The 26,164-nt window shown below is 65.4% G+C and overlaps 3 protein-coding genes across 7 annotated transcripts in view; all 3 read left to right on the top strand.

The window, feature by feature from the left end:
• Positions 1 to 11,043, top strand: part of TMEM9 (transmembrane protein 9) — a 29,681-nt gene extending 18,638 nt beyond the window's left edge. For 2 of the 3 annotated variants that reach the window (XM_037070573.1, XM_037070572.1), the window contains exons 2-6: positions 371 to 469; positions 1,961 to 2,052; positions 2,710 to 2,809; positions 4,315 to 4,446; positions 10,392 to 11,043. In XM_037070573.1, coding sequence (XP_036926468.1) covers positions 395 to 469; positions 1,961 to 2,052; positions 2,710 to 2,809; positions 4,315 to 4,446; positions 10,392 to 10,544 — 552 coding nt within the window. In that variant the 5' untranslated portion in view covers positions 371 to 394 and the 3' untranslated portion in view covers positions 10,545 to 11,043. Of the gene's footprint in view, positions 125 to 370; positions 470 to 1,960; positions 2,053 to 2,709; positions 2,810 to 4,314; positions 4,447 to 10,391 lie in introns of all 3 variants that reach the window. The other variant, XM_037070571.1, reaches the window with a different exon arrangement.
• A 6,969-nt stretch (positions 11,044 to 18,012) lies between these two features.
• On the top strand, positions 18,013 to 19,194 carry ASCL5 (achaete-scute family bHLH transcription factor 5). Its single transcript, XM_037070517.1, has one exon. The coding sequence runs from the start codon at positions 18,492 to 18,494 to the stop codon at positions 18,999 to 19,001; it is 510 nt and encodes a 169-aa protein (XP_036926412.1). The 5' UTR covers positions 18,013 to 18,491; the 3' UTR covers positions 19,002 to 19,194.
• Positions 19,195 to 20,475: 1,281 nt separating this feature from the next.
• Positions 20,476 to 26,164, top strand: part of CACNA1S (calcium voltage-gated channel subunit alpha1 S) — a 36,020-nt gene continuing 30,331 nt past the window's right edge. For all 3 annotated transcript variants that reach the window (XM_037070509.1, XM_037070510.1, XM_037070508.1), the window contains exons 1-2: positions 20,476 to 20,732; positions 22,163 to 22,268. In XM_037070509.1, the coding sequence (XP_036926404.1) occupies positions 20,581 to 20,732; positions 22,163 to 22,268 (258 nt within the window). In that variant the 5' untranslated portion in view covers positions 20,476 to 20,580. The remainder of the gene's footprint in view (positions 20,733 to 22,162; positions 22,269 to 26,164) is intronic.

Genomic DNA, 26,164 nt, shown 5'->3' with positions numbered 1-26,164 from the left:
GGCCGGGAGTGGGGGAGGGGTGCGTGATCGTGACGGCCCAGGGGGGTCCCGGGTGACCCCAGGCCGCGGGTGTGGCGGCGCCGGCTTGGCCATAGGGTCAGAGCTCCCGGACTCTGCGCCCCAGGTCTCGTGGGGCCTCAGCGGGCAGAGCGGGCTGTGGGCCTCGGGGCGGGGGATCAGCGGGCCTGAGCGGGGATCGGGGACCCGGGACACCCCCACTGTCTTCCGGGCGCCCCAAGACTGGGGAGAGGCAGGGATCGCAGCGTTTGGCGCTGGGTCGCGGAGGCGCTGGAACCCCGGAGCCCAGCCCCCACCCATCCCGGGTGGGGCCGCGGCCGCTGGCCCCGTCTGACCCCGCGTCCTTTCTCAGGTGTCGGGTCTCCGGGCCCCCAGGATGGCCGGCGTGAAGCTCCTGTGCGTGGCGGCCGCAGTCGGCTGTTTGCTGGCACCCCCAGCCCAGGCCAACAAGGTGAGGGGGCGGGGCCTGCACCCCTGTGGACAGAGGGCCACCGGCCCTCGCTGCCCTGGGGCCCTGCCTTTGGGGGTTTCCCAGGGGGCGGGACCTCCGGGTGGGATTCCAGCCCGGGATTCCGTGTTCTGGGCAGTGGCCTGACCTGTCGGCGCCGCCCTCGGCCCCTGGGTCTCCGCAGTGGTTTCGCAGCAAGGCGCTCTCCGGACGTCAGGTCCTCAACACATGGACGCTTCTGCGCTGGGGGGGCTACCACCCAGGGCTAGGACTCCTCAGGTCTCTTCCACTCTCCCCGGGGAATCGGCCAGGACCTGGGTTTGGGTGGCCTCATACCAAAGCTGCGAGGGAGGCCCGAGGTGTTAGCAAAATTCAGCAGAGCACAACGGAAGATACTGACTTTTTTTTTAAAAGCATAAATAGGAATCTACATGGTTTTTTTTTTTAAAGATTTTATTTACCTTTAGAGAGGGGAAGGGAGGGAGAAAGAGAAGGAGGCAAACATCAGCGTATGGTTGCCTCTCGTGTGCCCCCTACAGAGGACCTGGCCTACAACCCAGGCACGTGCCCTGACTGGGAATCAAACCTGCAACCCTTTGGTTCGCAGGCCAGTGCTCAACCCACTGAGCCACATCAGCCAGGGCAGACATGGGCTTTTCCGTGACTCATGAACAAGGAGGAAGCCCACCCAGCAGCTAGACGGACCCCGAGGGGGTGTGCAGACTGGAAGGATTTTACAGAAAGAAGGGTGGGGAAGGGAGCTTTTGACGAGAGAAAACGAGGGGTTGTTTTTGGCCTGGGCATCTTTTCTTAGAGAAAGGGAGGGTTTTCACCCCGCAGGCTGCCCCTTCTTTCCATGGGGGGTGGAGAGGGGCCGTGTGTCACATGACCTTCCTGGTGCTTGGCCCACAAATCCCAGACTGGTCGATGAAGATGGTGTCTCCGGGAAAGGCCGAGGCTGTGGTTCGGCCGGGTGTTCAATCCGGGTTAGGAGTCGTGGGCTTTCAGCCCCAGGGACAGCATCCAGGGCCTGTGGGGTTTTCTTTAAAGAGGGTTTCGGGGAGTCCCTCCCCCGGGGCAAAAGTTCCTGTGGCCTCGTCTCTTGTGGCTTCAGAGGGCCAGCGTGAGCGTTTCCATAGGAACTACCCACTTTTTCTCCCTCCCTCGGCCTGTCTTTCCCCCCAGTCTTAACCTAGGAGGGTGGAGGGGGGGGCAGCTACAAAGACCAGGACAGAGGTGCACACGCAGGTGGGGTGCACGTTCCCTGCGCCCCCAGCCCTCCAGCCCCCTGCCCTTGGCAGCTATCTGTGATCATCTGTCACCTGGACAGCTTGTCTGGAAGCCCCTGTGATGGAGCGTCCTTCTTTGCCGAACTGGGGGATGGGGAAAGGTCAAGAGCCTTCCCGTGGTTGCCGTAGGGAACGGGGAGCCGAGAGTTGCCGTCTTGCGAGAAGGTGAGCCCGGGACCCCCCTGAGGCTTGCTGTCTCCCCCAGAGCTCCGAGGACACCAGGTGCAAGTGCATCTGCCCGCCCTACAGAAACCTCAGCGGCCACATCTACAACCGGAACGTCTCGCAGAAGGACTGGTAAGGCCACCGCCCCTGCTGCGTCCGTCATGCTCCGTGCGATTGGGGCAGAGTTGGGGCCGTGCGGGTTGAGGGCGGGCTTCTACCCCGGGCTTCTCAGGATCCCGGGCGCCCCGTCCTGCCCAGCCCAGTCCCGCAAGGAGCAGAGCACAGATGGTGGCACCCGTGGTGAGAGTTGGGACTTCCACGGTGGAGCTTTTAGCCCAGCTTTATTGAGCTCCAAGTCCCACACAGCGCTGTGCAAGTTCGAGACGCATGGGGATGGCATGCTACACGTATGTAGGGCTGGTTAGCACCTCCGTCCGCTCACGCAGCTACTGTGTGTGTGTGTGTGTGTGTGGTGAGACCAGGCAGGCCTACGCTCAGCAGCTTTCCAGGGGACGATAAATACAGTTTTGTCGATGGCAGTCCCTGTCCCGTCCATCACATGCCCCCAGAGATGTTTGTGCTCGAAGCCCTAGGAAAGGGGAGTCCCCAGACCTCGTCTGTGGGTGGTCACAGCTGAGAGAGTGCCCGGGGGGTGGGTTAACTGACAGACAGCCCACCCCAGATGCTCCCCCCCCACCGCACTCAGTCCCCCCGGCCCCGCCCGGGCCCTAGCGGAGGCCTGAGGCCCACGCCCGTCCGCCCGTCTGCCCGTCTGCCCGTCTGCTACAGCAACTGCCTGCGCGTGGTGGAGCCCATGCCGGTGGACGCGGAGGCCTACTGCCTGCTCTGCGAGTGCCAGTATGAGGAGCGCAGCACCACCACCATCAAGGTGAGTTTGCGCGTGCTGGGGCTCCATTCCAGAACATTCCAGGCGGCTCTGGGGCTGGCTTCCGGGCAGGCTGCCCTGGGACCTCCGTCCTGGGCCTCCCCTTACACTCACCTGGAATCCAGCTTTCCCAGGGACTCGCTGCACAGAGCACCTCTGGCCCCCAGCCCGGGTTCTGACGGTCCCTAGCCGGACCCCGCTTCCCGATTGCTCGCAGCCCTCCGGGGCCGGGGTTTGGGCTTATTCCTGCTTGTCCTGTGAAGAGTCCAGAGCAAGTGTCAGTCAGAAGTGACCGGGGAATGTAGCCACCTTGCTGGGTCCTCCCTCCAGGCTCAAGGGAAGAGCAGGTGACCCCCGAAAGCCCTGTGTTCTCACCTCTGAGGTGGAAGCAGCTGCCCGTCCCCTAGGCTCTGTCCCCACCATGGCCATCTTCCACCCTGCTGCCCCTCCTGCCGCCGCCTTTCCCCGTCTCTGAACTCGCTCCCGAGGCGACCAGCCGCCTGAGTTTGTCAAGCTCTGAGCCAGACGTTGCCCCTCCCTCTTTGGCAGGGAGGGGCTCCCTGCCCCGGGTCCTCACCAGACACACTTCCTAAACCCTGAGATTTGCCTGCAGGCCCCCACACCTTCAGGCTCCATCCACTGCCCCACCCCCAGGACAGGCAGGAGGAGGATGGGAAGAAGCCCCCCTTGAACTTGGCGTTGACCGAGGGGGCAGCAACCTGGAAAGTCCCAAGACCCCTTTTCCCTTCACCCCCCTTCTGAGTCTGCTCGGGTCTGGGCTGGGGTCAGAGATCAGGGACGGATGGCCAGGCGTTGGGAGGCAGAGTGGGCATCTGAGGTGCGGTCCCCAAACCGGGTGCAGGTGACACCCTGCCCGTCTGTAGCCTTGGCCCTCGGTGAAGGATGTTTGCCCGCTGTCCTCAGTCAGGTGCCTACTGCCCTCCAGGGGAGGGCGTGTCTCTGTGTCCCCCATCACTGGGGGCAGGGGCGCTGCCGGTCCAGTGTCCTGGAGGGTCCGGTCCTGGGTGCCCCGGGCACCCTTACAGAGAAATGTCCAGCACACCTCTCAGAGCCATCTTCCTCTGCCCACCAAACACCACTCCAGCTTGGGAGGTGCTCTCCGGACGCAGCAGGTTCAAGTCTGCCGTCCTGTCCCTGGCTCTCCGCTCCCTGCAGGGTGACCCTCCCTGTCCCCCTCCACCTGGCGCTGTGCCCTCAGAACTGAAGCTTCCCTCTTAGCCCCTCCCCCGGGAGCCCCTCATCACTCTACTCGGTGACCCTGGCTCACCGTCCCATGCAGGACTCTTTGGCAGCTGGTGGGCCTTTGTCCCCACCCTGCCCCCACCCCGGAGCATCGCAGGGTATCCTGATCCACAGGGTTCATCATCTCTTGTCTCTCTGGTCGTGGGAACCTGATGGGCAGTGAGGGGACACTCGGAGCAGGCCCCACGGCCACCCAGTAACCCTCTGAGCTGCAGTCAGGCCTCAGGGCCCGGGTGTCTTCTCAGGTCACCATCATCCTCTACCTGTCGGTGGTGGGGGCGCTGCTGCTGTACATGGCCTTCCTCATGCTGGTGGACCCCCTGATCCGGAAGCCGGACGCCTACACCGAGCAGCTGCACAGCGCAGAGGAGGATGAGGTAGCTGGGCTGGGGCAGCTGCGTGCGCGGTCCTGCACCCACGGGGTCCCGCCTCCCCCACGCTCCCGACAACCACCCCACCCCGTGTCCCACACGGCTCCCAGATGCCAGCTTTTTCCTCGGCAGGGTCTGCCCTGGGCACCCCCAGATGACGCAGTGGGTGGCCCTGGGTTTTTCCGAATGCTCGGCGTCCGCAGCTTCGGTGGCAGCCGGTCGGCCCTGTCTTTCTGCCACACTGCGGGGCAGGGGTTGGGAGCTGGGCGGGAGCCAGCCAGGCCAGTTTGGAGTGGCATCCTGGTTGCTCGGTTGTGTCAGGCTGGCGGTGAGCTTCAGGTGGCAGGATTATCTCCCATGACCCCAGACACCGCTCGGCACCCAGCTGGGCCTGGTGGGCTCGAGGGCAAGTGGGCTTTCAGGTACCAACAGGGCGTCAGGCGGGTGTCAGGCGGGTGGTGGGCCTGAGGAGCTGGGTATTTCCGGGCCAAGGCGGACGGGTTGGAAGTGCGGCCCGGAGCTTACAGCAGGTTATGGATGGCCCCCGTGTCTTGCTGAGTAGAGGGGAACCTGTAACTCCAGGCACCCTGCACCCCGCTAGGGCCCTGGCAGGATGGGGCCCGGCATGGGGAACCACCGCCGTCACCCCCGTCCCACTGCCCCTTGTTGAAGAGGTTTGGACGCCCTGCCGGGGAGGGGGGTGGACAGAGGGAGGGCGTCGGCGGGCCGTGCACTGTGAGGACAGCTGTCCCCATGGGAGTCTCCGTCTCGGCCCTGCCCTGGGACAGTTGGTTGAAGAAACTGGAGATGTTTAGTTCTAAAAAACAAAAACGAAAGGAACCTCCAGGAGGTGCATGATCTCGGCATTCAGATGGGAGTTCCCCCCGCCCCCCCAGCAAAGCCAGGACAGCAGGACCCACCTGGGAGGCCAGGGTGGGGGGCTTAACACCGTGGGAGAAGCAGCCTTGCACTTAGACAGTGAGTGTGGGGTTCAGGGTCACCACCAGTCCTAGGATGAACTGCCCCCGGGAGCCGCAGGTCAGGCGTCTCCAGCAGGGACGGAGGTGGGGCAGGGCAGGCTTGTGGATGGGGGGCGGAGCTCAGACCTGAGTGGGAAGCCGCCCAGCGCCCAGGGAGCTGCCCTGCCAGACCCGCGCCAGCCGCCCCCAGCCCTTGGCTCACACGCGCGGGGCCAGAGGTGGGGCAGAGGGCCTGAGCCTCGCCTGTTGGGGAGGTGGAGCCAGAGTTGGGTGGTCTGTGTTCAGGAGGAAACCCCGCATGCCTACCTGGTTATTAATGCAAGGTAATAGCAGCTCTGAGGGCGGGGGGCATCGCTAATAAACACTTGGCGATTAGGGCACCGTGCTAATTGCAGGCCTGGCTGGGGCATAATTGAGAGATGCGCGCTGATTACAGTTCGGGCGGGCGCACTCTTCCCGGAATGCCAGGCTCCCTGCCGCCTGGACGGGGACCTGGAGGAGCGGCAGCCCTGCCCTGCGGCCTGAGCCCCTGCCCCTGGCCCCTGTCCACCCCGGGGCTCCCCATTTTGACTCAAAGTCAGGGCTGCCTCCATGTGGGGGGCTCTGGGGAGAAAGGGCCAGGCGTGGTCAGTGCAGTTCCCGCAGCAGAGCCCGATCGGAGCGGGGACATCTGGGGGCAGATTTTGGTGGAGTGGGAAGGAAGGCTGTCCACAGTGAGGGGTGCTGTGGCCATGTGTCCGGGTGCCGGGAAAGGGGGGGTTCTAGAGGAAATAAGGCGTGTGTCCAGTGCCTGAGGCCTGACCGGAGGGGCGCCGGCGCTGCGCCACAGTCACGGGAAGGCCCCCCTGCCGGCACCTGGACCCAGGATGGCCCCATCTCTCTGTGCAGCCTCTGGTAGCCTTGCCCTGGTGCTCCTGGCTGACCCTTCCTGGGGCTCAGTGGCTCCTCTCCCGTGCACAAGCCTCTCTCCCTCCCTCTGCCTGCATTGCGTGAGCTTCCAGACTCATGTATGCCCCCAGGGGCTTCCACCCTGGACAGCCCAAGCCAGGAGAGCAGGCAGAGAACACTAAGGTGTAGGTAGGATCAGGCCCAGAAAATGGACAGTTGGGGATGAGGCCAGGAAGGCCCTTTACTAGACCAGGGTTGGGGACTTACCCTTTTTTCTTGTCAGTCTGGGAGGGCTTCCTGGCAGAGGGGGCCTTCAAAGCCAGCTCCGAGGACAGTGACTACCCAGCTGCTGGGGAGCACAGGGCTGAGTGGAGCCGCAGGGTCCCGTTTTGTCCTGGATGGTGAGGACACTCAGCTCGTCCTCCCCTCTCTGGGCAGGTGGAGGGGGCGGTGTTGGAGGGTGTTGGGTCGGGGTGGGCAGAGGCTGTGTCTTCAAGTTTGTTAGTGGTCTGGAGGACCCTCCCCGAGGGCACCAGGGAGGAGCTACCCCAGGCTGGGGGTCTTCGCTTTTGCCCCAAGAGGAGCGAAGTTAGAACAAGACCTCTTGGGTTCTTTGGACATTCTCCTCGGCCGGTGCAACTCAGTGGCCTTGAGACTGGAACTCTGTAGAGACGGAGTGGGCTTCAGCGGCCCTCCCTCGGGTGGGCTTCAGCCCCCCACCCCTGACCCCTGCCTGAGTCTGGGGCCCAGTCAGGGGTCAGATACAGAGGGGTTACATCCCAGGACTGGGGGCCCTTGGCTCCATCCCCCCAGCTCCGGAGCAGGGAGCTCTCCTGCCCAGGGAACATGCCGTGCAGGGAGATGAAAGCCGGCGTGTCCCTTTGAAGGCCTGGCAGCCTCGGCACTGGCGCTGCCCGCCCCCCAGCATGCCAGCAGCATTAGGGCCTAATCCCCGGGCTCAGACGCCCTTTGAAAGGAGGAAGCAAGCGTGTTTGCCGGGACAGAAGCGGAGCGGTTCAGATGTGTGGGCTTGGTGCTCTTTGAAGAGGGGACAGGCCTTGGAGGCTCTGGGTGTGTGTTGCCCACAGTGGGGCCCCAGTAGTCCCCCCACCCCCGGGGTGTGAGGACAGCATTGGACCTTGTGGGCAGGGTGAGCGGGGAATCCAGGAGAGACGGTGATGGCACCTGGGGACGTGAAGGGACCAGGGCAGGGAGGACTCAGGGCCACTACAACAGCCCCCTCTGCCCAGGCAGCGGGACCAGCTCTGAGAGGGAGGTCCCTGGTCCCGGGGTCTGACGAGGGAGCTTGGACAAGGCACGCTGTGAAAGGGACGCTCCCCTTGTCTCCTGTGAGGACAGAGCAGAAAGGTGGGCAGGCAACAGGACTCTGAAGCCACCATCGGGCCAGCACGTGGTGAGGGGCGCTGACTCCACCCTCCGCGCGCCGGCGGTCGCTGTCCGCGGTGCTGAATCCCAGGGTCGTTTCCGGAGCCTGGCGTCCGTGTGGGGGCTCTCACCCACCACGACGGTGCGTGGGCAGCTCCAAAGTGCTCCTTTGTCCTTATGGTTCGCTCAGGTCTTCACACCTACGTGGCGCTGTGACTGTAGGAGGGTCAGCTGAGGGCAGCGGGTGGAGCGCCTCGCAGTGCCGGCAGCCTCCGCCCCCAGGAAAGGCCCAGGGACCAGGGAGGCTGGGTGGCCAGCGGGCGCGGTCCACGGTTCAGCTACGCGCCGCGCTCAGGCATGTGCATCGGCCACAGCAGCGGGGTGGCCAGGCGAGGCCTCAGAGCCGGGACAGGGGGCCCTGAGGGAAGTGTCTGGAGGTGGGTGTGGCAGGGGCGTGGGGGTCAGGGGGAGCGGGTACAACAGGGAGGGTGAGCCACGTGGAGACGTGGGGGAGGCACTGCGGCCACCCTCTGATGGGCTGGCCCAGGGACGGTCTCAGCTGTGCGGCCAGGTCAGTGAGGAGATGGTCTGTCTGACTCTGGGCCCAGGATCGGAGATGGGGCGGAGGCGTCTTCTTCTCTCCTTGTCCTCAGAGAGGGGCTCACCCCTCCTCCCTGCTGTGCCCCCAGCTCCCCAAGTCCTTTGAGACCGAACCTCACAGAGAAGGGGGGCCAGTGACTCTCCAGCCTCAGCTGCCACCCCAATGCAGCACGGGCCAGGCCCAGGCCCACCCTGGCGTCTCTGGGACAGAAGTGGGGCCTTTAACACCGTTAGTCCGACTGTTGGCACGGAGCCTGTCCGCAGCAGCTTCCGACGCCCCTCGACCCCACCACTTAGGAGCTGCTTGTCAAGACCTTACGTGAAGGGCAGCTGGGTGAAGCCTCAGTCCTGCAGTGGGTGTGGGCGCAGCCCTGGTCCCCGTCTCCCCCCTGAGCGGGGAGGGGAAGTAGGCTGAGCCTTTCCCTGCCCTGCAGCTGCCTGCAAGGCTCCCCCGGCTCCTCACGGCTCCCAGAGGGGATGGGGTGGGACTGGGAAGGAAGAGGCTGGGTGGCTAGGTCCTGGTGGCCCAGAGCACATTCTGAGTGGGCCTGGGTGCCCACCTCAGCTATGTGGGGGCCAGTCCTCCGCACCAAGGAGTGCCCGTGGAGCAGCTGCCGTGGGAAGGTGTGCGAAGCCGCAGGAACTCCCAAAGGCAGGTCCCCCTGTCCCCACCTGGGCCACCAGAGCTGGGCTCGATGGCAATTCCTGCCGTGTGTTGAGGACCCGCTGAGGGCTCTGCACACACCACCCCGCTTACGGACAGGGATGGGGGTTCAGAGAGCCAGGCTGCCCATCCAGGTCATGTGCTGGGCTGTGTCGGCGCCGGACTGTGAGTCCGCCATGGCCCCAGCCCCATGCTGAGCTGTGGGGGGGACATGGCAGAACCCCAAGCCCCTGCTCCAGGGCAGCCCGTACGCCGTGTGCCTCACTCACTCACACCGTCCACTGAGCTGGCCATGCTGGTGCCGGTCGTCAACCATGTTTCTCCAACTGTGGGTCTCGGCCACTGGGTCGCGACACCGGCTTGGTGTCGGGAGCAGCACGTTTCACCCCTGAAGCGGAGCGGAGCACACCAGGACGCGCCCTGCTGCTTCTCGTGTGGCCTGTGTTCCGTGTGTGTGCTTTCGACCCCTGCTGACGGCGTAGCACAGAACGTCGGCAAACGGTGGGCTTGTTACATTACACTGAAGCCAGGAGAAACCACTGTCCAGGGACAGCTGGCCGCCAAGGGGTCGGCCGTCCCTCCTTCCTGGTGCCTTCGGCGAGCCTCTGCAACCGGCCCCAGGTGGTCGGAGGCTGGAGGAGAGGCCCGGCCCTGGGCCCTTCCTCTGCCCTGGACCTGGGCCCCTGGGGCATGGCCGCCTCTGCTCTCCCTGGGCAGTGCTCAAGACCAGTGGCCCAGCTCCACGGAGGCCACGGGCCTGCTGCTGCCAGCCTCACCGCTAGCCAGACCCCTCTCTGCAGCTGCCCACCCGCTCGCTCTGCCCCTCACACCCCACCGTGCGCCTCCCCCTGCAGCCCGGCAGCTGCGTGGCGACAGAAGCCGTGCCAGCCGGGTGTTAGAAGCGAGGTTGCATTTACGGGGTGGCGCTGGCTTAGAGGGCTGTGCTAATCCCTTAAGAGCCGGGTGGCGGGAGATGAGAGGCAGGGAGAGCTGGGAGGAAATCCCCGTGGGCACGTGGGCCGGCCTGGGCTCCGACTCCCCCAGGGATCAGGCTCGGGGTCCTGCAGGAAATTCATCGGCTTCGGAGGCAGCGAGGTGGTAATTAGGGGCGGATGCCGCCTTTGAGGACAGAGATGGCTGTCAGAGGAGAGGGGAGGAGGTGGGGCAGAGGGAGGGCGCCCAGCCGTCCCCCTCCAAGCAGATCCCAGGCCCCTCAGTGCAGTGGACCCTCCACCCCATGGCTGGGCTTCCTGCCACCGAGCAGGCTGTGACCCTGTGACACCCAGGGTCCTCTCCCTGTGGGTTAGAAGGTGCCTGTGCCACGCCTCCAGATCCTCCCCAGGCCCCGGAGTTGGGGGGCAGGGCCACCCCGCAGACCCCACGGCCCGGGGCCTCCTGTGAAGCCCAGGTCTCCTCTCCTCTTCCCGCTGCAGGATGCCCGGTCCCCGGCGGCCGCTGCGGCCTCCCTCGGAGGCCCCCGGGCCGAGTCGGTGCTGGGGCGTGTGGAGGGCGCGCAGCAGCGGTGGAGGCTGCAGGTGCGCGAGCAGAGGAAGACCGTCTTCGACCGGCAGAAGATGCTCAGCTAGGCGGGTCGGGGCCACATTCCCGCCTTGGGCCACCCTCCCCGGTCTTCCCCGGAGAGGCCTGCAGCGCCTGTGGCGTCTCCTCTGTAGCAACGTCCCTGTTGAGCGGCAGCCAGTGGGGAGGGAGGTGTTCGGTGCTGCCCTTCCAGCTCCAAATATCTGGAATGTTCGAGGGCAGAGCTGGGCCACAGCCACTCTGTGTTGGGGGGCACTGGCCCCCTCCTTCCCCACAGGCCCCACCGGGCAGGCTGGGCCATGCCCTTGTGGACCAGGCCCTCACCTCACTTCAGGACACCAGGCAGCCCCCCCTCCCATGGCTGGGAAGCCAAGCCAGACAGTGGTGGCAACTCGGGACACGAGAGGCTCTGCGTGCCAGAGTGCCTGTGCTCGGGTCCCCACTGGTCCCCGAGCTCCACTGTGCCAGTGCGTGGAGATGGAGAAAGCTTGTGTCCTTTGTGGTCTGTTATCATGGAAGCCACGATTAAATTGTCCGTGTCTCTCACTCTCTGCATTTCAAGAGGTTCTGAAAGCGAAGCGTGTCCCTGGTGACCTGGTAAGTGCCCCGTGGCAGACACGGTGCCTGCGGCATCCTGCTCACCTGCCAGCCACGCTGCCCTGGGGCTGGGGGTGGCGGCTCTTGGTCCCTGCTCTGAAGCTGCCCCGAGAGCCTGTTTGCATTTCACCATCGTGGACAGTCCCCTGAGACTGGGAACGAGCCTATGTCATTGGGGGTCTCTCAGACACGGCCGGCACTTGATCCAAAACCGCCGGGGGTGGGTCGGTAGGAAGAGACGGAAGTGGGAGCCACAGTGGTCACTCCGCTTCTGCCCAGGAAGTGCCATGGGGTGTCTGGGGCCCAGACAGAAGCAGGGTATTTGAGGGACCTGTGACCCAAGTGTCTGTCCCCAGGCCACCCAGGGAGCAGGCACTGGGGACCTTGTGGGCGGTCCTGGCTGGGTGCTCAGTGAGGCGGGGGTCCAGGTTACAAGGTCATGTGTCAGTGCTGGGGTTGGGGGCGACCTGCTGGCTGGGCTTCCAGGAGGAGCGGAGACTGGGGTTGGCACCAGAAACCCACAAAGGACACCGTGGCTGGGAGGGGATGGAGTTGGTTGTGAGACCCTGAGCAGGTGCACTCAGCCAGCACAGGGCTCCCGGTGCCACAGCCGTGAGCCAGGCCGAGCCCGAGCAGCCAGCGCTGGGGACATTGCTACCCTCGTGGGCCCTGCGCGCTCGACCCCGGCTGTCCACAACGGTGCTCTCGCCTCGAGGCAGCTCAGGTCTGTGGACAGGCACCCAGCTGGGCCTCTGCGGGTCCGTGGCTGCCAGGCCGCCCCTTCTCGGGGCCGCGAACCCTTTTCCCGAGGCCTCACTCTGCCAGCCACGGGGCACGCCTCCTGCACTTCCCGTCCCCTGGGAGACCTTGCCTCACTGCACGGAAACCAGAGCCCGCAGGTGTGAACCCGGCCTCTCCAGGAGCCGAGCTCCACTCCCACCTGCGAGCGAATCTTCGTCCAGGACCTGACCTCCTTCACACGGCCTCCTGTCCCAAGTCACCCCCTGCTGTCCCTTCTCCCGGCCCCCATGCCACTTCGACGTCCCCTGTCCCCCGTCTCCCTCAGCCTGTGCATGTGCACGAACGTCCCACCCACAGAGAGCCTTCTGTGGCCTCCAGTCTCCGCACCCTCCCCCACCCACCGCCTCAGGTGTCTAGCCCAAGCCTGTGCAGCAAGGTCAGGCAGGGGGGAGTCCTGCTCTCACCTCTGCCCCTGCCCTTCGACCCCAGTGGGCCTCCCTTGGAGAGCTGCTGCACTTGGCTTCTGGGGCCCCAGCCTCCGGTGCCCCTGCTCTTTGGATGCCCCTCCACCTCCCTAAGGTCAAGGGTTCCCAGGATCCCACTCAGCCCTGAGGCTCCCTCCCTCTGGGCTTCAGCATCTCCCTGAACAGCTACGCTCCTTCCTGGCCTCCCTGTCTCTGGCCCAGACCTGACTGCGGAGCTCCAGGCCTGTCCACCCGTCTCCCGGGTGGACCGAACCCCCCACCTACCCCAGGGTGCCACACAGCCAGCATCCAGGCCTCAGCCATCTGTGATCGGCTTCCTCTGTCTGAACCAGAATTACTCCCGCCGAAACCTGGAGGTTCGGCCCTTGTCTGCCGTCCCCTCACTCCCAAAGTCCCAGCAGCCGTCCCTCTGGGTGGCTGAGGAACCCACCCCCTCCTGTCCCCTCCGCCCTAACACCACAGTCCCCATCCATGTCCTCGTCATTTCTCAGGGGCCACAAAACATCATGTCACCTGCCTCCTGCACAGCCATCGAAGGCTTCCATCTGAGGCTCGAGGGCTTGGCAGAGGCAACAACCTGCCTGCCCCCCGGTCTGTGTCCCCAGAGCCACTCGGCAGGAGTGACGGGGCCCCTACAAGCCTGTGCTGGGGGGGGGGGTATTGGGAGGTGGCTGGCTCCCCAAAAGACCCCACAGCCCACTGCCCTGTGTGGGGCTGAGGAGAGAGCAGAGCCTGGAGAAGGGGCCGGAGGGCCGGGCGACAGATGCCCAGGTCTGCACCCTGCTGACCTGGAGATGCCCAGGGACCCCCGGAGCTGGCAGGGTGGGCGGGCAGTGTGCCCTGAAGGCCTGAAAAGACCTGGCTTCCCACACCTTCAGCCCTATGGCAACCCCAGCCGTCCCCAACCTTGTCTCCGAGGACACCAGGGCCTTACCTGTAGCTGCCCCTCAGAGGACGGTGACCATTGTGGGGGTCAGGTCCCAACCTCCCCCATTTAGTAAAGTGAGTGGCCGGTTGAGACGCATGCTCCCCAGCAGCCCGGGTGCAGAAGCCAACTGCCACTCGCTAGCAGGGCCACCAAGTCCCCCTGAAATCTCCTTGTGCCCCTGAGTCATTGCTGGGAGTGGGGTACCGGCCTCTAGCCCCAGGCGATCAGGGGCAGACGGGGAACCTGCACGGAGACGAGGACAAGCCTCCCACATAAGGACACACTCAGAGCCCCCGTTGTCCTTCTTGTCATTTGCAGCAGGGCCTTTTGGTCTGGGCTCTGAGGGGTCACGGGGGCCTCCCCCCTGCACCCCGCCGTGGCTAGAGAACCCGGACTGCAGCTAAACCAGCCTTGGGGAAGCTCCGCTCAGAACCTCCTGGGGCGACACCGTGCTGGCTCCCCTGGCCCGGGTATGTCCTGGTGTGGAGCTGAGCCGGGGCCAAGGCCACAGGCAGGCCGACCCTGAGGACACTGGGCCCCTCTGGCCAAGGCGGCAGACACGGAGGGCGGGGCTCCAGCTGGCGAGGGCGGGGAAGCAGCCCGTCCCTTCCCGACGTGCCGCACACACCGAGAGCGTTTCCGGTGGTGCCCACACTGGAACTCCTCATTCTAGTGGTCATGTGATTGTTTTAAAGAGTTTCAGGGCAAAGCCATAGGGTGTCAGCTTCGAGATTCCGTGCACATCGATGGGAGAGATAGGTGAGGGCGTGAGTGGGTGCAGAGAAAACTCAGCCTGACAGTGTGTGCCCTTGGGCTGCGGGGACTTTGGAGGGACCCGGTGCCACCGTGCTCGTTCAGGTCCCCTCAGAGTGACCCCTGATGGCTGACTCTGACTCAGGCTCCCCGGGGCCACGGTGGGTGAAGAGTGCTGAGCCGGGGTCTTCATTCTGCTGGTGCCGTGGGGCCGAGTGGACCCACAGGTGACAGCCTCCTGTGCCTAGTGCTGCCCAGGGGCCACCTGACAGCCCAGACCCCTGAATTCGGAGAGGGGTGTGCTCCCCAACCGCAGGGCCTCCCCCGACAGGAGCCCGGTGTCTTCCTGCCCTGCACACTCACTGCAGGCGGCCATCAGCCCTGGGCGGTCCACAGGTACAGCGCCCTGGGGCCACAGCATCTCCATCTGCCCTGCCAGGGCTCGGGCGGCCAATCACAGCAGGCCAGCAGTGGCCCTCTCTCCTCCTCCAGCCCATCCCCCTCCGCCCTCCTCCCTCCCCGTCTGGGTGTGTCCCTGTTTGGAGCTCCATCAGGTGAATCGTACCGGGCTCCTGGTGCTGTGGCGGGAAGCTGGGCAGAGGCTGCGAGGCGCCAGGGCAGGCGAGAGGCGCGGAGGCCCACTGTCCCCTGCCTGGAAGCCCACAAGCCATGGGTGGCTGTGCTGGAGGTGCCAACCCAGGAGGTAACCGCATACAGGTGGTGGCCGGGGGACACCAGGCCAGGAACACGCTCCCTGAGGGCTTCGTCCCCGACTGCTTCCCTCCTGCTGGCTGAGGGCGGGGAGCGGTGTGCTGGGTTTTGAGGGTGCTTTTGTGGTTCTGCCCCAGGGCACTGGGTTTGGCCGGATGCCTGACACACCGAGAGGCAAAGCAGGGTTCTCCCTGGGGGCACACCAGCTCGGGGCTATCCTGGGAGGGAGGCTGGGGGCCTGGGAACACTGGGCTGCTGGTGGCCGTGGGAGACCGCTTGGGAGGTGCGGGGCTGTGGGTGGGGGCGCAGACTCCAGTGCCAACGGAGGGGATCAGGGCCCACCCCCAGCCCTGATTAGCTGGGTGCCAACAGGCCTCTGTTCGCTTGAGTCTCTGCCCTGTCCCCTGGCACAGGGTCAGCCGCTACCGTGGCCGCCGTGGAGCCCTGTCACGGGCAGCACGCAAGATTAGGCGAGTGTCCAGACCCGAGCAAAGTCTGTGTGGGCTTTCTTGTTGTTTTCTAAACCCTGCTGTCCACTTGAAGCTCACCTAAGCTCACGGAAGCTCTCTGGGTCTCAGTTTCCCCATCTGTAACAGGGGGCAGGAAGTTCCCTCAAGGGGATTCAGTTTCTGCAGCAACGGCATTCTTGTAAATCGAGCCCAGACCGAGGGGGTCTGGCTGCATGCGCCCAGAGAGTTTGTGTGGGGCCGGATCAAGCCGGTCTCCTTGCACGGTGCAGAAACTCAGGAAGAAAGTGTGGGCGCTGTCCCCCCCACACACAGGACAGACGACGGGCTTGCTCCTGGTCCTGGAGCTGGGCAGGGGCAAAGCCAGGGTCCAAAGCCCATCCCGTTGGCCTGAGTCCCCGTCGGTCATCAGCTAAGTTTCGACAGGATGCAGAAAACACCTGCCCCTCTAAAACACAGGAGACCGCATGATGGACGGGTGACGCAGGAGAGACTGTCTGCCTGGGGAGCCGCCAGGACCGCAGCCACCAGGACAAGACCTGGGGCGGGGACATGAGGAGCCACTGTCCCAAATGGCCACAAGGGCGGGTTCTGACGACCCCAGCTTCCTCCCAGTGGAGTGGGACAGAAGACACCTCCTCGTCGGGACACCCAGAGTGTGACACACAGCGAGGATGAAGCAACATTAGTTCGCTCCAAGGAGGGGCCGTGTCCCCAAAGCCTGGTGACAGGGGCATTGCTTCCCACCCACAGAGCCTCTGAGTCTGGGGTGGCCAGGACCCCAGGAAACCTCACACTCCTGTCTTCCTCTGAGCCCACGGGCTTTCTCCACGGAACACTGATCCCCTGTGAGCACGGGCCTTCCAGACGAAGGAGCGAGCAACGCCTGGACCCGCCTTTCTCTTTCCCACATCTCGGCTTCGCTGACGCTCTCGGCTGTTAATAGAGACGCGCCCTTGAAGGGGGGCGAGGCCCGGCTGGCCCCACAGAGGATCCTGGTTTCTCCTGAAGCCCAAGTTGACCGTTCATCGGCTGTGTGACCTTGGGGAGCTTACTGCGCCTCTCTGTGCTCCCCCTTTCCTGTCTGGGGAATAGGGGGAATACCAGTCCCTGCCGGCAGTGAGGATCAAAGGGCTGTGCGTGCATGTGTGTGTGTGTGTGTGTGCGTGCGTGCACACGTGGGCATTTTGGGCCGTACCTGACGGAGAGGAAGCTTGGCTCACGGTTACCCGTGTTCTCTGGCCCTGGAAGGCTGACTCCCAGCTCTCGGTGGCCCCCCGCGCCAGCAGGTCCCTTTCTGAGGGTCAGTCTAGCTGTTCCCTCTCTCACATGTACACAGGAGCCCGAATGCCCGGAGGTGACTCTCAACTCTGCCCTGCAGCAGCTGTGCTACCCCGGGCAAGTGGCTGTCCCTCTGTGAGCCTCTGCCCTCTGGTCTGTAAGCTGGGGGCACCGTCCGTGGGGGAGACGCTGAGACCCGAGCCGGCCCGTGGGAAAGTGCAGTGTGGAGGGCACTGTGCTAGTGCCCTCTGCTCTTGGCCACACTGGGATAGCTCAGAGCCTGTCCCCCAGGGGCCCAGCCCCAGCCCGGCCTGAGAAAAGGAAACCGGAGCCGCGTGGGTGGGATTTTCTGCTAGACTTCCTCCAGGACAGGTGTGTCCGTGAATGCACGTCGGGGCTGTGCCCGGGCCGCACGGGCGGCCCTCGCTGTCTGGGGTCTTTCGCAGCCACGACCCAGGCCTCTGGCTCCTCTAGGAACCGTTCCCAAGGCTGCGCCTGCCTCGCCGACAATCCCAGATACTAGTAGCTGTGTCCCTATTACATACCATCTGAATTCCCCCAAAGACCCGGGGACTCCCACGGTGCCCAGGGGGGAGTGGAACAGGGAGTGGAAAGGTCCACCAGCGAGAGGGCAGGACCTGGAATTCCCCGCACCTGCGGCTGCCATCGCTTCTCGTGGGCACCCGGTGGCTGTTCTCCACCGGTTCTGCCCAATCCACAGGCTGGACGGGGTCCTGCCTGGGTTCTGCGTGGGTGGGGTTTTGGGGGGCGGGTACTGCTCCTGAGTTCTGAGCACAGACAAGGGGGTTCCTCATTGCTTTCCTGGGGGTGCAGCAGTGGTGAGGGAGGTGGCAGCTACATCCAACCCGGGCCAAGCTTCCCGAAACGCACAGCTTCCCGGCATCTGGGGAAGGCAGGTTGCGGGACAGAGGCTGAGCCCGCCTTTCTGCCCAGTTCTCCGGGCTTCTTAAATTTCTGCAGGGCCTCCAGGAGCCCGGAGCTGGGCCCAGCTCTGGGCTCAGCCTCCCCAGGGCAGACACTCCCGGGCCCCCAGGACGGCTGGTGGGCAAATCCGCACGGGGTGTGGAGGGCTTGGCGATGCCCCTCCGCTGGGCACAGAGAGGGCCGTCAAAGTCCCAACCACATGTCCAAACACCCACGTCCTTCGGTGCCGAGTGAGACCCGGAGGCCGGCTGTGGTGGCCCCGGAACTGCTATGATCTTTGGACAGAAGGCTCTGGAGGGTGTCAGCGATGAGACTCATCCCCACTCTCAGAGGAAGTGCCCTCGTTGGCATCATCAGAAGCTGAGCCCCACGGGTGTTTTGGGTGTATTTTTTCTTATATGAGTCTCACGTGCCATCGCCCTCCTGGGAGGGGGTTCCCTTCCCCGAGTCTGGGGAATGGGACTCAGTCCTCCGAGAGGGAGGCCGACCTGGGGCTGCAGCGCCGCTCTCCACCCTTCCTCTTCAGCAGGCGCCCCGCCCCCCACTCCAAAGCCCACAGGCCCCTTGGAAGGCGGTGACACCGGGCTCACTGCCGGCCTTTCCTAACTGGTGTGTCTGTCCGCTCTCTCCTTCAGGACCATTCCTGGGACTCTCTGCGAAGCTGGCGCGGTCCTAAAGGCAGCAGTCAGTTCCTGCCCTTGCATCCTCCCCACCCCCAGGGGGCCTGGCGTCTCCAAGGCCTGAGGAACCAGGCCCCAGCGCTGTGGTCCCAGCGCGCTGCGCTGCTGGCCAGACAGGTGCCCATGGGCGGCAGAGGAGAGCGAGCACCCCAAGTCCTGTGGCTTGGGGATGGACTAGAGCCCATGTGCTCTGAGCCTCTGCCCGGTGCCACCCGAGTCCACAGCGATGGCGCCCATTAGGGGGGCCGCTGAAGCCACCCCAGAGAGTGAAGAGCAACCCTAACCAGTCCTGGAACCCCCGAGGTGCTGCTGGCGATGTGACTTGTCCCCGCAGTGGGGACGCACAGACCCCGACCAGGGACCATTCCGGAAGCGCCTGGCTGTGGGTGCAGCCCCGCGCGGCACCATGAACAGTCACTTCTGCCGGGCGCTGATGGACCGGGGACCCGCGGCGCCCCCGGGCGGCATGCAGCTGGGGGCCGTGCCCCCTCCTCGGCCAGCGCCCCTGCCCGTGGAGCCCCCGGGCGCCATGCCCTTCCTGCTGTTCCCCGGCCCCACCGCCGCCTACGCCGGCCTGTTCCCCTGCGCTCCCGGGCCCGGCGCCCTGGGGGGCTACGACTGCGGGTTCGAGCCCGCCTTCGTCCACAAGCGCAACGAGCGCGAGCGGCACCGCGTGCGCTGCGTCAACGAGGGCTACGCGCGCCTCCGTGGCCACCTGCCCGGCGCGCTGGCCGAACGGCGCCTGAGCAAAGTGGAGACGCTGCGCGCCGCCATCCGCTACATCCGGCACCTGCAGGAGCTGCTGCGCGCCGCTCCCGACGGGCCCCGACCCGAGCGCCCCGGCGACGCCCCACCGCCCGAGGCCCCCCGCTTCTCTTCCTCGCCGGGCTTGGAGTCCGAGGAATCCAGCCAGTGATCGGGGTTCCCAGGGCCGCCCCACTGCCGAAGGCGCCCGTGACTGCAGGGTCACAGCGGGGCGGCGCAGCGCAGCGGACACTCAGAGGGGCGAGCGCTCTGTGTCTGCGACCCCTTCCTCCCTGCCCCGCGGCTGACTTCCTCCTCAGCAGCTGGACGGAGGTGCAGCGCAGGAATGCGAGGGGCCCACACATGCCCAGGAGCTGGGTAGGCGCAGGGGGCGCGGGCGTGGGGAAGCGCCAGTCCTCTCCACGCTGTCCCACAGGCCGCAAGAGGGCGACCCAGGGTGGTCGCCTGCGGCTCTGGCTGCAGTTCAGCTTCAGCCCCGCGCTGGGAAAAGCTGGGGCCCAGCCCCTGGCTGTGCACAGCCTGCCACGGCGCCCTTCGGTGTGCCCCGGGCCGCAGGCGTAGCCCTTGGGTCTTCGAGAATCCGCGAGGCCACCGGAGCTGCGCTTCGGTCCGGATGCGCCCTGCCGGACTCGCCACGAGATGGCCTCAAATACCAGCGTCCTCTTTGGAAGCCTGTTTGCAACCCCGTCCTGTCCCCGCGGTGGCGCTCTCTAGCCTCCCTGACGGAGGGCGATCTCCCGGCCCTCTCCTCCTCCCCGAGGGCCCTTTTCCTCGCTGCCCAGCCTCTCCCCTGCCCGGCCGGGAGAGGACTGGTTTCCCCCCTCAGCCGTCTGCCTGCGTGGGCGGTGGAACCGCGTGGGTGCACTGGCACTTGCCAGCCCAATGACAAAATAAAATACGCGTCGAGCTTGTAGTCCCCGTACCGTGGTCCGCCCTCACGCCCCCCGAGTCTCTCTCTCTCTCATCCCCACTCCGTCCTGGCTGCAGGGCGTGGGGTGTGCTCCACCCCCACTTACAGGGAGCTGGGCACTTTCCTGCAGGCTCGCGGGGGGGGGGGGCAGAGCCCTGAGAGAGAAAGCACTCCACTCACAGCAGTCGGGGGAGGGGACACAAAGCAGACAGTCCACTGGGGTGTGGCACATCCCAGCCAGAGGCCGGCACATCCCAGGTGGTCCTGGGAGCCTTCCGCCCTGGGAGTGGGTTTCACTTCTCTGAAGGGGGGGAGTGAGGGTGGGGAGGGCCCCTGGCCTGGAAGCTGCCTGTGCTGAAATGGGGGGGGGGGGCTGTGCCTTATGCCCAAGGGCCACCCAGCACCTATTCTGGACGGGGGGAGGGGGGCATCATGACGCCGGGGGAGGTGGAGCTAATCTTGGCATGAGGGACCGTCTGTAGTTGGGGGTCCACGTCAAGGGTCTTGCCCAGCCACGAGCCTCCTCCCTGTCTCCCTCTGCCCACCCCAGGCCCCGGTGCCTTCCACCACCCCACCCCCACCCTCCCAGGGACACTTTGGGATGTCACTGCTGGGCTGCGAAGGAATGACAGCTGCCTGGCCAGAGGGGCTAATTTTACTCCTGAAGCCGGGACAGTAATCCTCAGCCCCACCCCCGCTGGCCCAGCAGGCAGCCCGGGCCCAGCAGACACCGAGGCCAGTCCCCAAGGCCAGGGCACAGGGGACGCAGGGAGGAGAGGCTGTGGGGCGGGCAGCAGGAGGAACCAGGGCTGCCGGGAGCATGGAGCCGTCCTCTCCCCAGGACGAGGGCCTCAGGAAGAAGCAGCCCAAGAAGCCGGCCCCCGAGATTCTGCCCAGGCCCCCCCGGGCCCTGTTCTGTTTGACCCTCGAGAACCCACTGAGGAAGGCCTGCATCAGCATCGTGGAGTGGAAGTATCCTCCAGGCCCAGGGCGGGGACGCATGGGCCACGCACATGGGGGCCGGGAGAGGGGGAACGGAGATGGGGACGTGGAGGCGGGGTGGCAGGTGCCGGAGGACCCCGTGGGAACGAAGCCCTCAGGCGAGAGGGAGCGGGAGGAAGACTTGGGGGGGGGCTTCTGACACCTGAGTGGGTGGCCAGGACCTGGCGACCCCCCACCCAAGATGTCCACTGACTGCTGTGGCCAGGCTGGGTGCTCCTGGGCTGCTGGCAGGTGCGCCCGAGTCCACGTCACCTTGGGTCCCCCTGAGGGCTTTGAAGCAACAGCCTCATTCTTATACGTGATGGGGGGAATACAGTGGGGGCGGGCGGGGGGCGCTGCAAGAAAACCTTCCCCTTGATGGGCGGGGTGAGAGTGGGGGGAGGCAGGAGCTGGGGTGCGGCGGAGGGACCGGGCTTGAAGGAAGGGCCACGAGCCTGGCAACCCGAGCTCAGACCCTACCTGGGTTCAGGGCCTGGAGCCCGGCTCTGGGAGGAAGAACCCTGCAGGTTTGGGGGCTGTTCGGGGAAGGAGGGGGGAGGCAGGCGGGGGAGGCCGGCATCCTGGGGCTGCTAGAGAAGAGCAGGCATATCTGGAATGTCTCTGAGGGTTCCTGGGAGCGGGCTCCCACCAGCTGCTCCCGAGGATGAGGGGGAAGGAGCCAGACAGGGAAAATGCGGGGCCAGGTTGGAGTCATTCTCGTCAGAGCCAGCTGTGCTCCCCCACCCAGCCCCCGCTGCCAGCTCCCTGGCCCTGCCTCCGCAGGGTCGGGTTTAAAGGGGACAGGGACCTCCCCCTGGCCCTGCCTCCGGGCCTTCCCTCCCAGGCTTCTGCCCCTGCAGCACCTGGGGAATGGGTTTCCAGCCGAGCCTCCCACGCTCTCTCCCCTCCTCCCTCAATGCCACCTGCCCTGGCTTGGCCTGGGCTGCCCCAGAAGATGGCTGTGCAGGGGTGGGTGTGTCAGGATGGGGGTGCTGTGTGTGGCTCTGGGGGTGCTGGTCCAGCCGGTGGTCATCCTCTGCCTCCTTGGGCTCTGGGGCTCAGGAATCTCTCCCCACGGTCGCTTTTCCTGGGCCTGCTCTCTGGGCCCCTCGCCTGTCCCCCAACAGCCCCATTTCCCCCAGGGAGCCCTCACAAGTTTGTCTAGCAGAACCTCAGAGGGCCCGGGGTCCTGGGGAGAGGGCAGGTGAGGCGGGTGTGGGGCAGGCGTGGGGCCTTAAGGCTCCCTGGCCCTGGAAGCTGCTGGGCCTCAGAGCATGGGAGGGAGGTTTCCTGCCCCCCCAGGGGAGCCCGGGCCTTTCTCCACCTGCCGGAGATCGGGGCCCTCCCTCCCGGGGCGCCCTCCTGCCCCTCACCCTGCGAAGCCGAGCCTCACTCAAGGGCTCTCCTTAACCCGGCGCCAGACCCTTCGAGACCATCATCCTCCTGACCATCTTTGCCAACTGCGTGGCGCTGGCCGTGTACCTGCCCATGCCGGAGGATGACAACAACACTCTGAACATGGGCCTGGTAAGAGGCCGCCCTCCCCCGCCCGCGGTCTGCACCTGGCTGGGGATCAAGGGCTGCAGGGCCCGCCCCCAAGGATGCAGACGCCCCCCAACCACTGGCAGGGCTGCCCAGCGGCTCCTCCGCTCCGCGGGGTTCTGTGACGTGCCAGCGCATCCTGGGTCCCTGGCACAGTGTCGTGTGACAGGTGTGGAAACGGAGGCCCAGGGGGCCGAGTGCCCACTTCCCTTCCTGGACAGAATCCAGAAAACCCTGTCCCCACCGAGCTCACCTTCCTGGGAGGTCCCATCGTGGAGGACCGCAGGCAGAAGGCATAACCTGTGATGGAACCGGAACAGGCCAGGGTTGGACGGACTGTTTTATGGGCCAGACAGTGGAGGCTTCATTTAAAGGGTCCACCTACCTAAAGCCAGTAAAGGTGCTTCCCATGTAGATGTGTCCGTATTAGATGCCAGGCTCAGTGCTGAAGACTTTCCTCTATGGTCCACTTTCGTCCCCCTGTGAAGGAGTGACATTATAAATAAGGAAACTGAGGCTCAGAGAGTGGGGGTGCTGGGCCCAGGGACACCCCACGTGCACTTCCTTGGGGGACCTCTCATGCAGGCCTGTGACTTCTATCCCTGCCCTGTGACCGCTGTGTTGCCATCGTAATGACGGCTCGAGGACTTCTAGGGGACATCCCTGGAAATTGTGGTCTCGAGGGGGTGAGGACAAGGGACACTCAGCAGGCTTGTCCCTCCCCTACCTTGCCGGGATGGGGAGTTTGACGGAAAAATACTACCCGGCCCTCCTCACATGAGTTCCAGGATTCCAGGGAGTCGGTCCCAGGTGGGCGGGCTTCTGCACGAGCAGGACTCCACAGAGACCGCGGGCTCCCTCCTGGGTTGGACAGGAAGGTGGGGCAGCTGTGGGCGGGGCCACGCAAACTCCCAGCGCGACTTACGTCTCAGAGCCCCGCCCCCTCGCCTTCACTGGGGCTCCCCTCTGGGCCTGAGTCTGGGAGGGCTCTGGGCCCATGCCCCACGCCCACCCACCCTTCAGCAGTGCGGATTCGGGTTCCATGTCAGCTCTCTAAGAAGCTGACGCCTTGGAAAGGGATCTGCCCTCCGGGAGCGTATTCATTCACGCGGGGGCGCAGTTTTCCACCCTGAAACAGAACAGACGTCCCTAGACTACTTAAGCATTTCCTAGGGTCCCACGTGCATTGCCTTAGACGCGGGCTGGGGTTCCCCGCCTGGGGCTCCAGGGAGAGGAAGCTTTTCGAAGCGATGACGTCACCTCGGATGTGGGGTCGGATGCGCCGCCGCCAGGGGTTGGTCGGCCCAGAGAGGGTAGGCACCCCTCCGGCCACACGGCAGCTCTAGCTGAGGGCTCAGGAGGATCTAGGGGTGAATGGGGGGCCTAGCAGGTGCAATTGGCTTCCAGTGGGTGGGGACCAGGGAGGCCACGAACACTGTGTGATGCGGGGGACCCCAATCCTGCGCACAAAGAGCTGCCTAGCCTAAACATGACCGGGGCTGAGGTTGAGAAACCCCAGAAGTTGCTGATGAAACAGCCCTTGGCCCGGCCAGCCAGGTCACCCTCCACCATGACACCATGGGGACGTGGTGCCTTCCTTCTGCCGGATTCCCAGGTCGTGGGTGATTTCTGGTAACAGTGGCTAAGCAGTCCTTAGTGCTGTCCGGGGTAGGAGCGGTGGGCCAGCCCCTCCCTGGCTTCACAGTGGCTCCCGCAGACAGGGCCAGGCCTCTGGGACATTCCTGGGGTTCAGGTTGCTGCCCAGCCCTCGGGAGGCTGCAGCCTGAGCCTCTGGCAGGCAGGGTGGCTGTCTTTTTATAGGGTCAGGAATGTGCCTGAGGTGGCCTGCCTAGGCTCCAGCCTTGACCATCAGAGAACCAGGACCTGCAGCGTGCAGGCAGGGAGCCTGGTCACCCAGCAGGGGCCTGGAAAAATGACCTGAGGCCCCACCTTGACGCTGCCCGCGCCCCTGCAGGCACCAGCCACCCCTCCCCCAGAGCCCTCGCTCACTGGGGGTGAGCAGGAGCCCCACGAATAACCCCGGAGCACTGGGCCCAGCCGGCCGTCACTGGGCCGTCACTGGGGAGGCACAGGGACTGGACCAGCCTGCCCGGAGCTGGCCCTTTGCCCTCTCCACGCTCCCTGAGTCCCGGCCTCTCCATCTGCACACAAGGACCTCAGAATCTCCTGGGCAGCACGGGCATGTCCAGGAGATGAGTGCCGGCCTCGGGTCCCACCTGGAGCCCGGGTGGGGCTCAGGGGATCCCTTTCTGCACTCCCGGCCCTCCTGGGTCCCCGCTGAGGTCCCACAGAGCCCGGACCTGGGGTGGGAGGCAGGATGGGCCTGCCCAGACCGGCTTAGACCTGTCGGTGGGGCGAGGGTTCATCAGGCTAAATATAGCCACTTCCCTCACCCCCAGCGGGTCATCTTCCAAACCTGGAGGCTGCATGGGGACAGGGGCCAGGGCCCCGAGACCTGTGGGTCTGGTGGTTCACCAGGAGTCACTCAGCTGGCTCACCCGGAGCGCAGCAAACTCTGTCTCTTGGGTGGGCTGGGGCCCGGCAGCCTGGGCCCCCACTGCCCCTCTGAGCCCCACTCCCCTCACTGGCAAGGAGGAATCATAGCTGGAGGGCACTGGGTCCCAAGAGATGCTGGGTTCCACCGACGGAGACAGGGACACATGCAGATGAGTGGGTCCGGGGGTGGGAACACGTCAGGGCGAGCTTGTGAGCTCGGGGTAGGACAGGGCCCGGTCCACAGCCCCGTGAGAACCAACAGACAGGGTGTGGCTGGAGAGTGGCCCCCACAGACCTGGGGGCTACCACGCCTTTGAGGGTGCCAACAATGGTGGACACGTCCTCGAAGGACGCAGGCGGTTTGTGCCACCTCGGTTCTGCCAAGGAGGGAGCGCCGTCTTCTGGAGGCTTTGGGCTGCGTCAGGCAGAGCCAGTGAGCAGCGTTAGGTGCACGGCCACGGCCCCCCACCCCCTGATGGCAACCCTGGGGGGATGTTTGGGTAACGCTGATGACGTGGACCTTGGAGAGGCAGCCAGGCCCCCCTGGGGTGCCCAGGCCAGCCCTTGCTAAACGTCAGTGAGACAAAGAGCCCAGGCAAGAGGGGCCTCAGGTCGTGCAACCCACGGGACAGGGTTCCTGTCGTGCGCAGGGCAGGACCTGGGCACCCTCCACCTGCTGCGGCCGTGGGTTTGACCTGGGCGCTCCGAGCTGGGCGGGTGGTTGGGTGGGTGGGGGAGCTGGGCCTCGCAGCTAACTGGTGTGGTGCGTGGCCCTGTCCCGGCACACAGGAGCTACAAGTTCACAGAGTGCGGAGGTCAGGCCTGGGGACCGAGCCCAGCGTGGGCGTGGACAGGCCCTGTCAGCTGCAGAGGTGCCTGGTTCTCCACGTCAGCCTCCTGCCGCTGCACAGAGTGGCAGCCGGCGGGGCGACATCCCAAGGAGACTGGGCCTGTGGGGAGGGATGCTGGGGGGCAGGGTGGAGAGCTCTTGAAAGCCACCAGGCCCAGCGAGGACAGCTGTGGGGGGCGGGGGCTGGCTCAGCAGCGAGCCCCGACAGGCACATACTTTCCCTCTTAGAAATACCTCCCTCCTGGTCCAGGAGGGAGGGTGACAGGACATGGATGGGGTGACAGAGGACTGGATTTGGGGGGAAGGCCTGGGGGAGTCAGGAAAGCCCTCTGCAGGGTGGAGCTGGCTGAACACCCCCCCCTGCCCCTCCCCTCCCTGATAGTGCTGGTCCTGGGTGGGGGGGCTGCCTGCAGGAGAAGGGTAATAAAAACTGCCCCGCCCACACCGGGCACAGAGTTGATGTTTCAGCGGGTGAGACAGAGAGCGAAGAGGATGAAACCGTGTCTGGTGTTTT

Source organism: Sturnira hondurensis, unplaced genomic scaffold (genome assembly GCF_014824575.4).
Source record: "Sturnira hondurensis isolate 20B ecotype Veracruz unplaced genomic scaffold, ASM1482457v3 Scaffold0018805, whole genome shotgun sequence".
In the NCBI taxonomy this organism is placed as follows: Eukaryota; Metazoa; Chordata; class Mammalia; order Chiroptera; family Phyllostomidae; genus Sturnira; species Sturnira hondurensis.
This window is presented reverse-complemented; position numbering and strand designations above follow the sequence as displayed.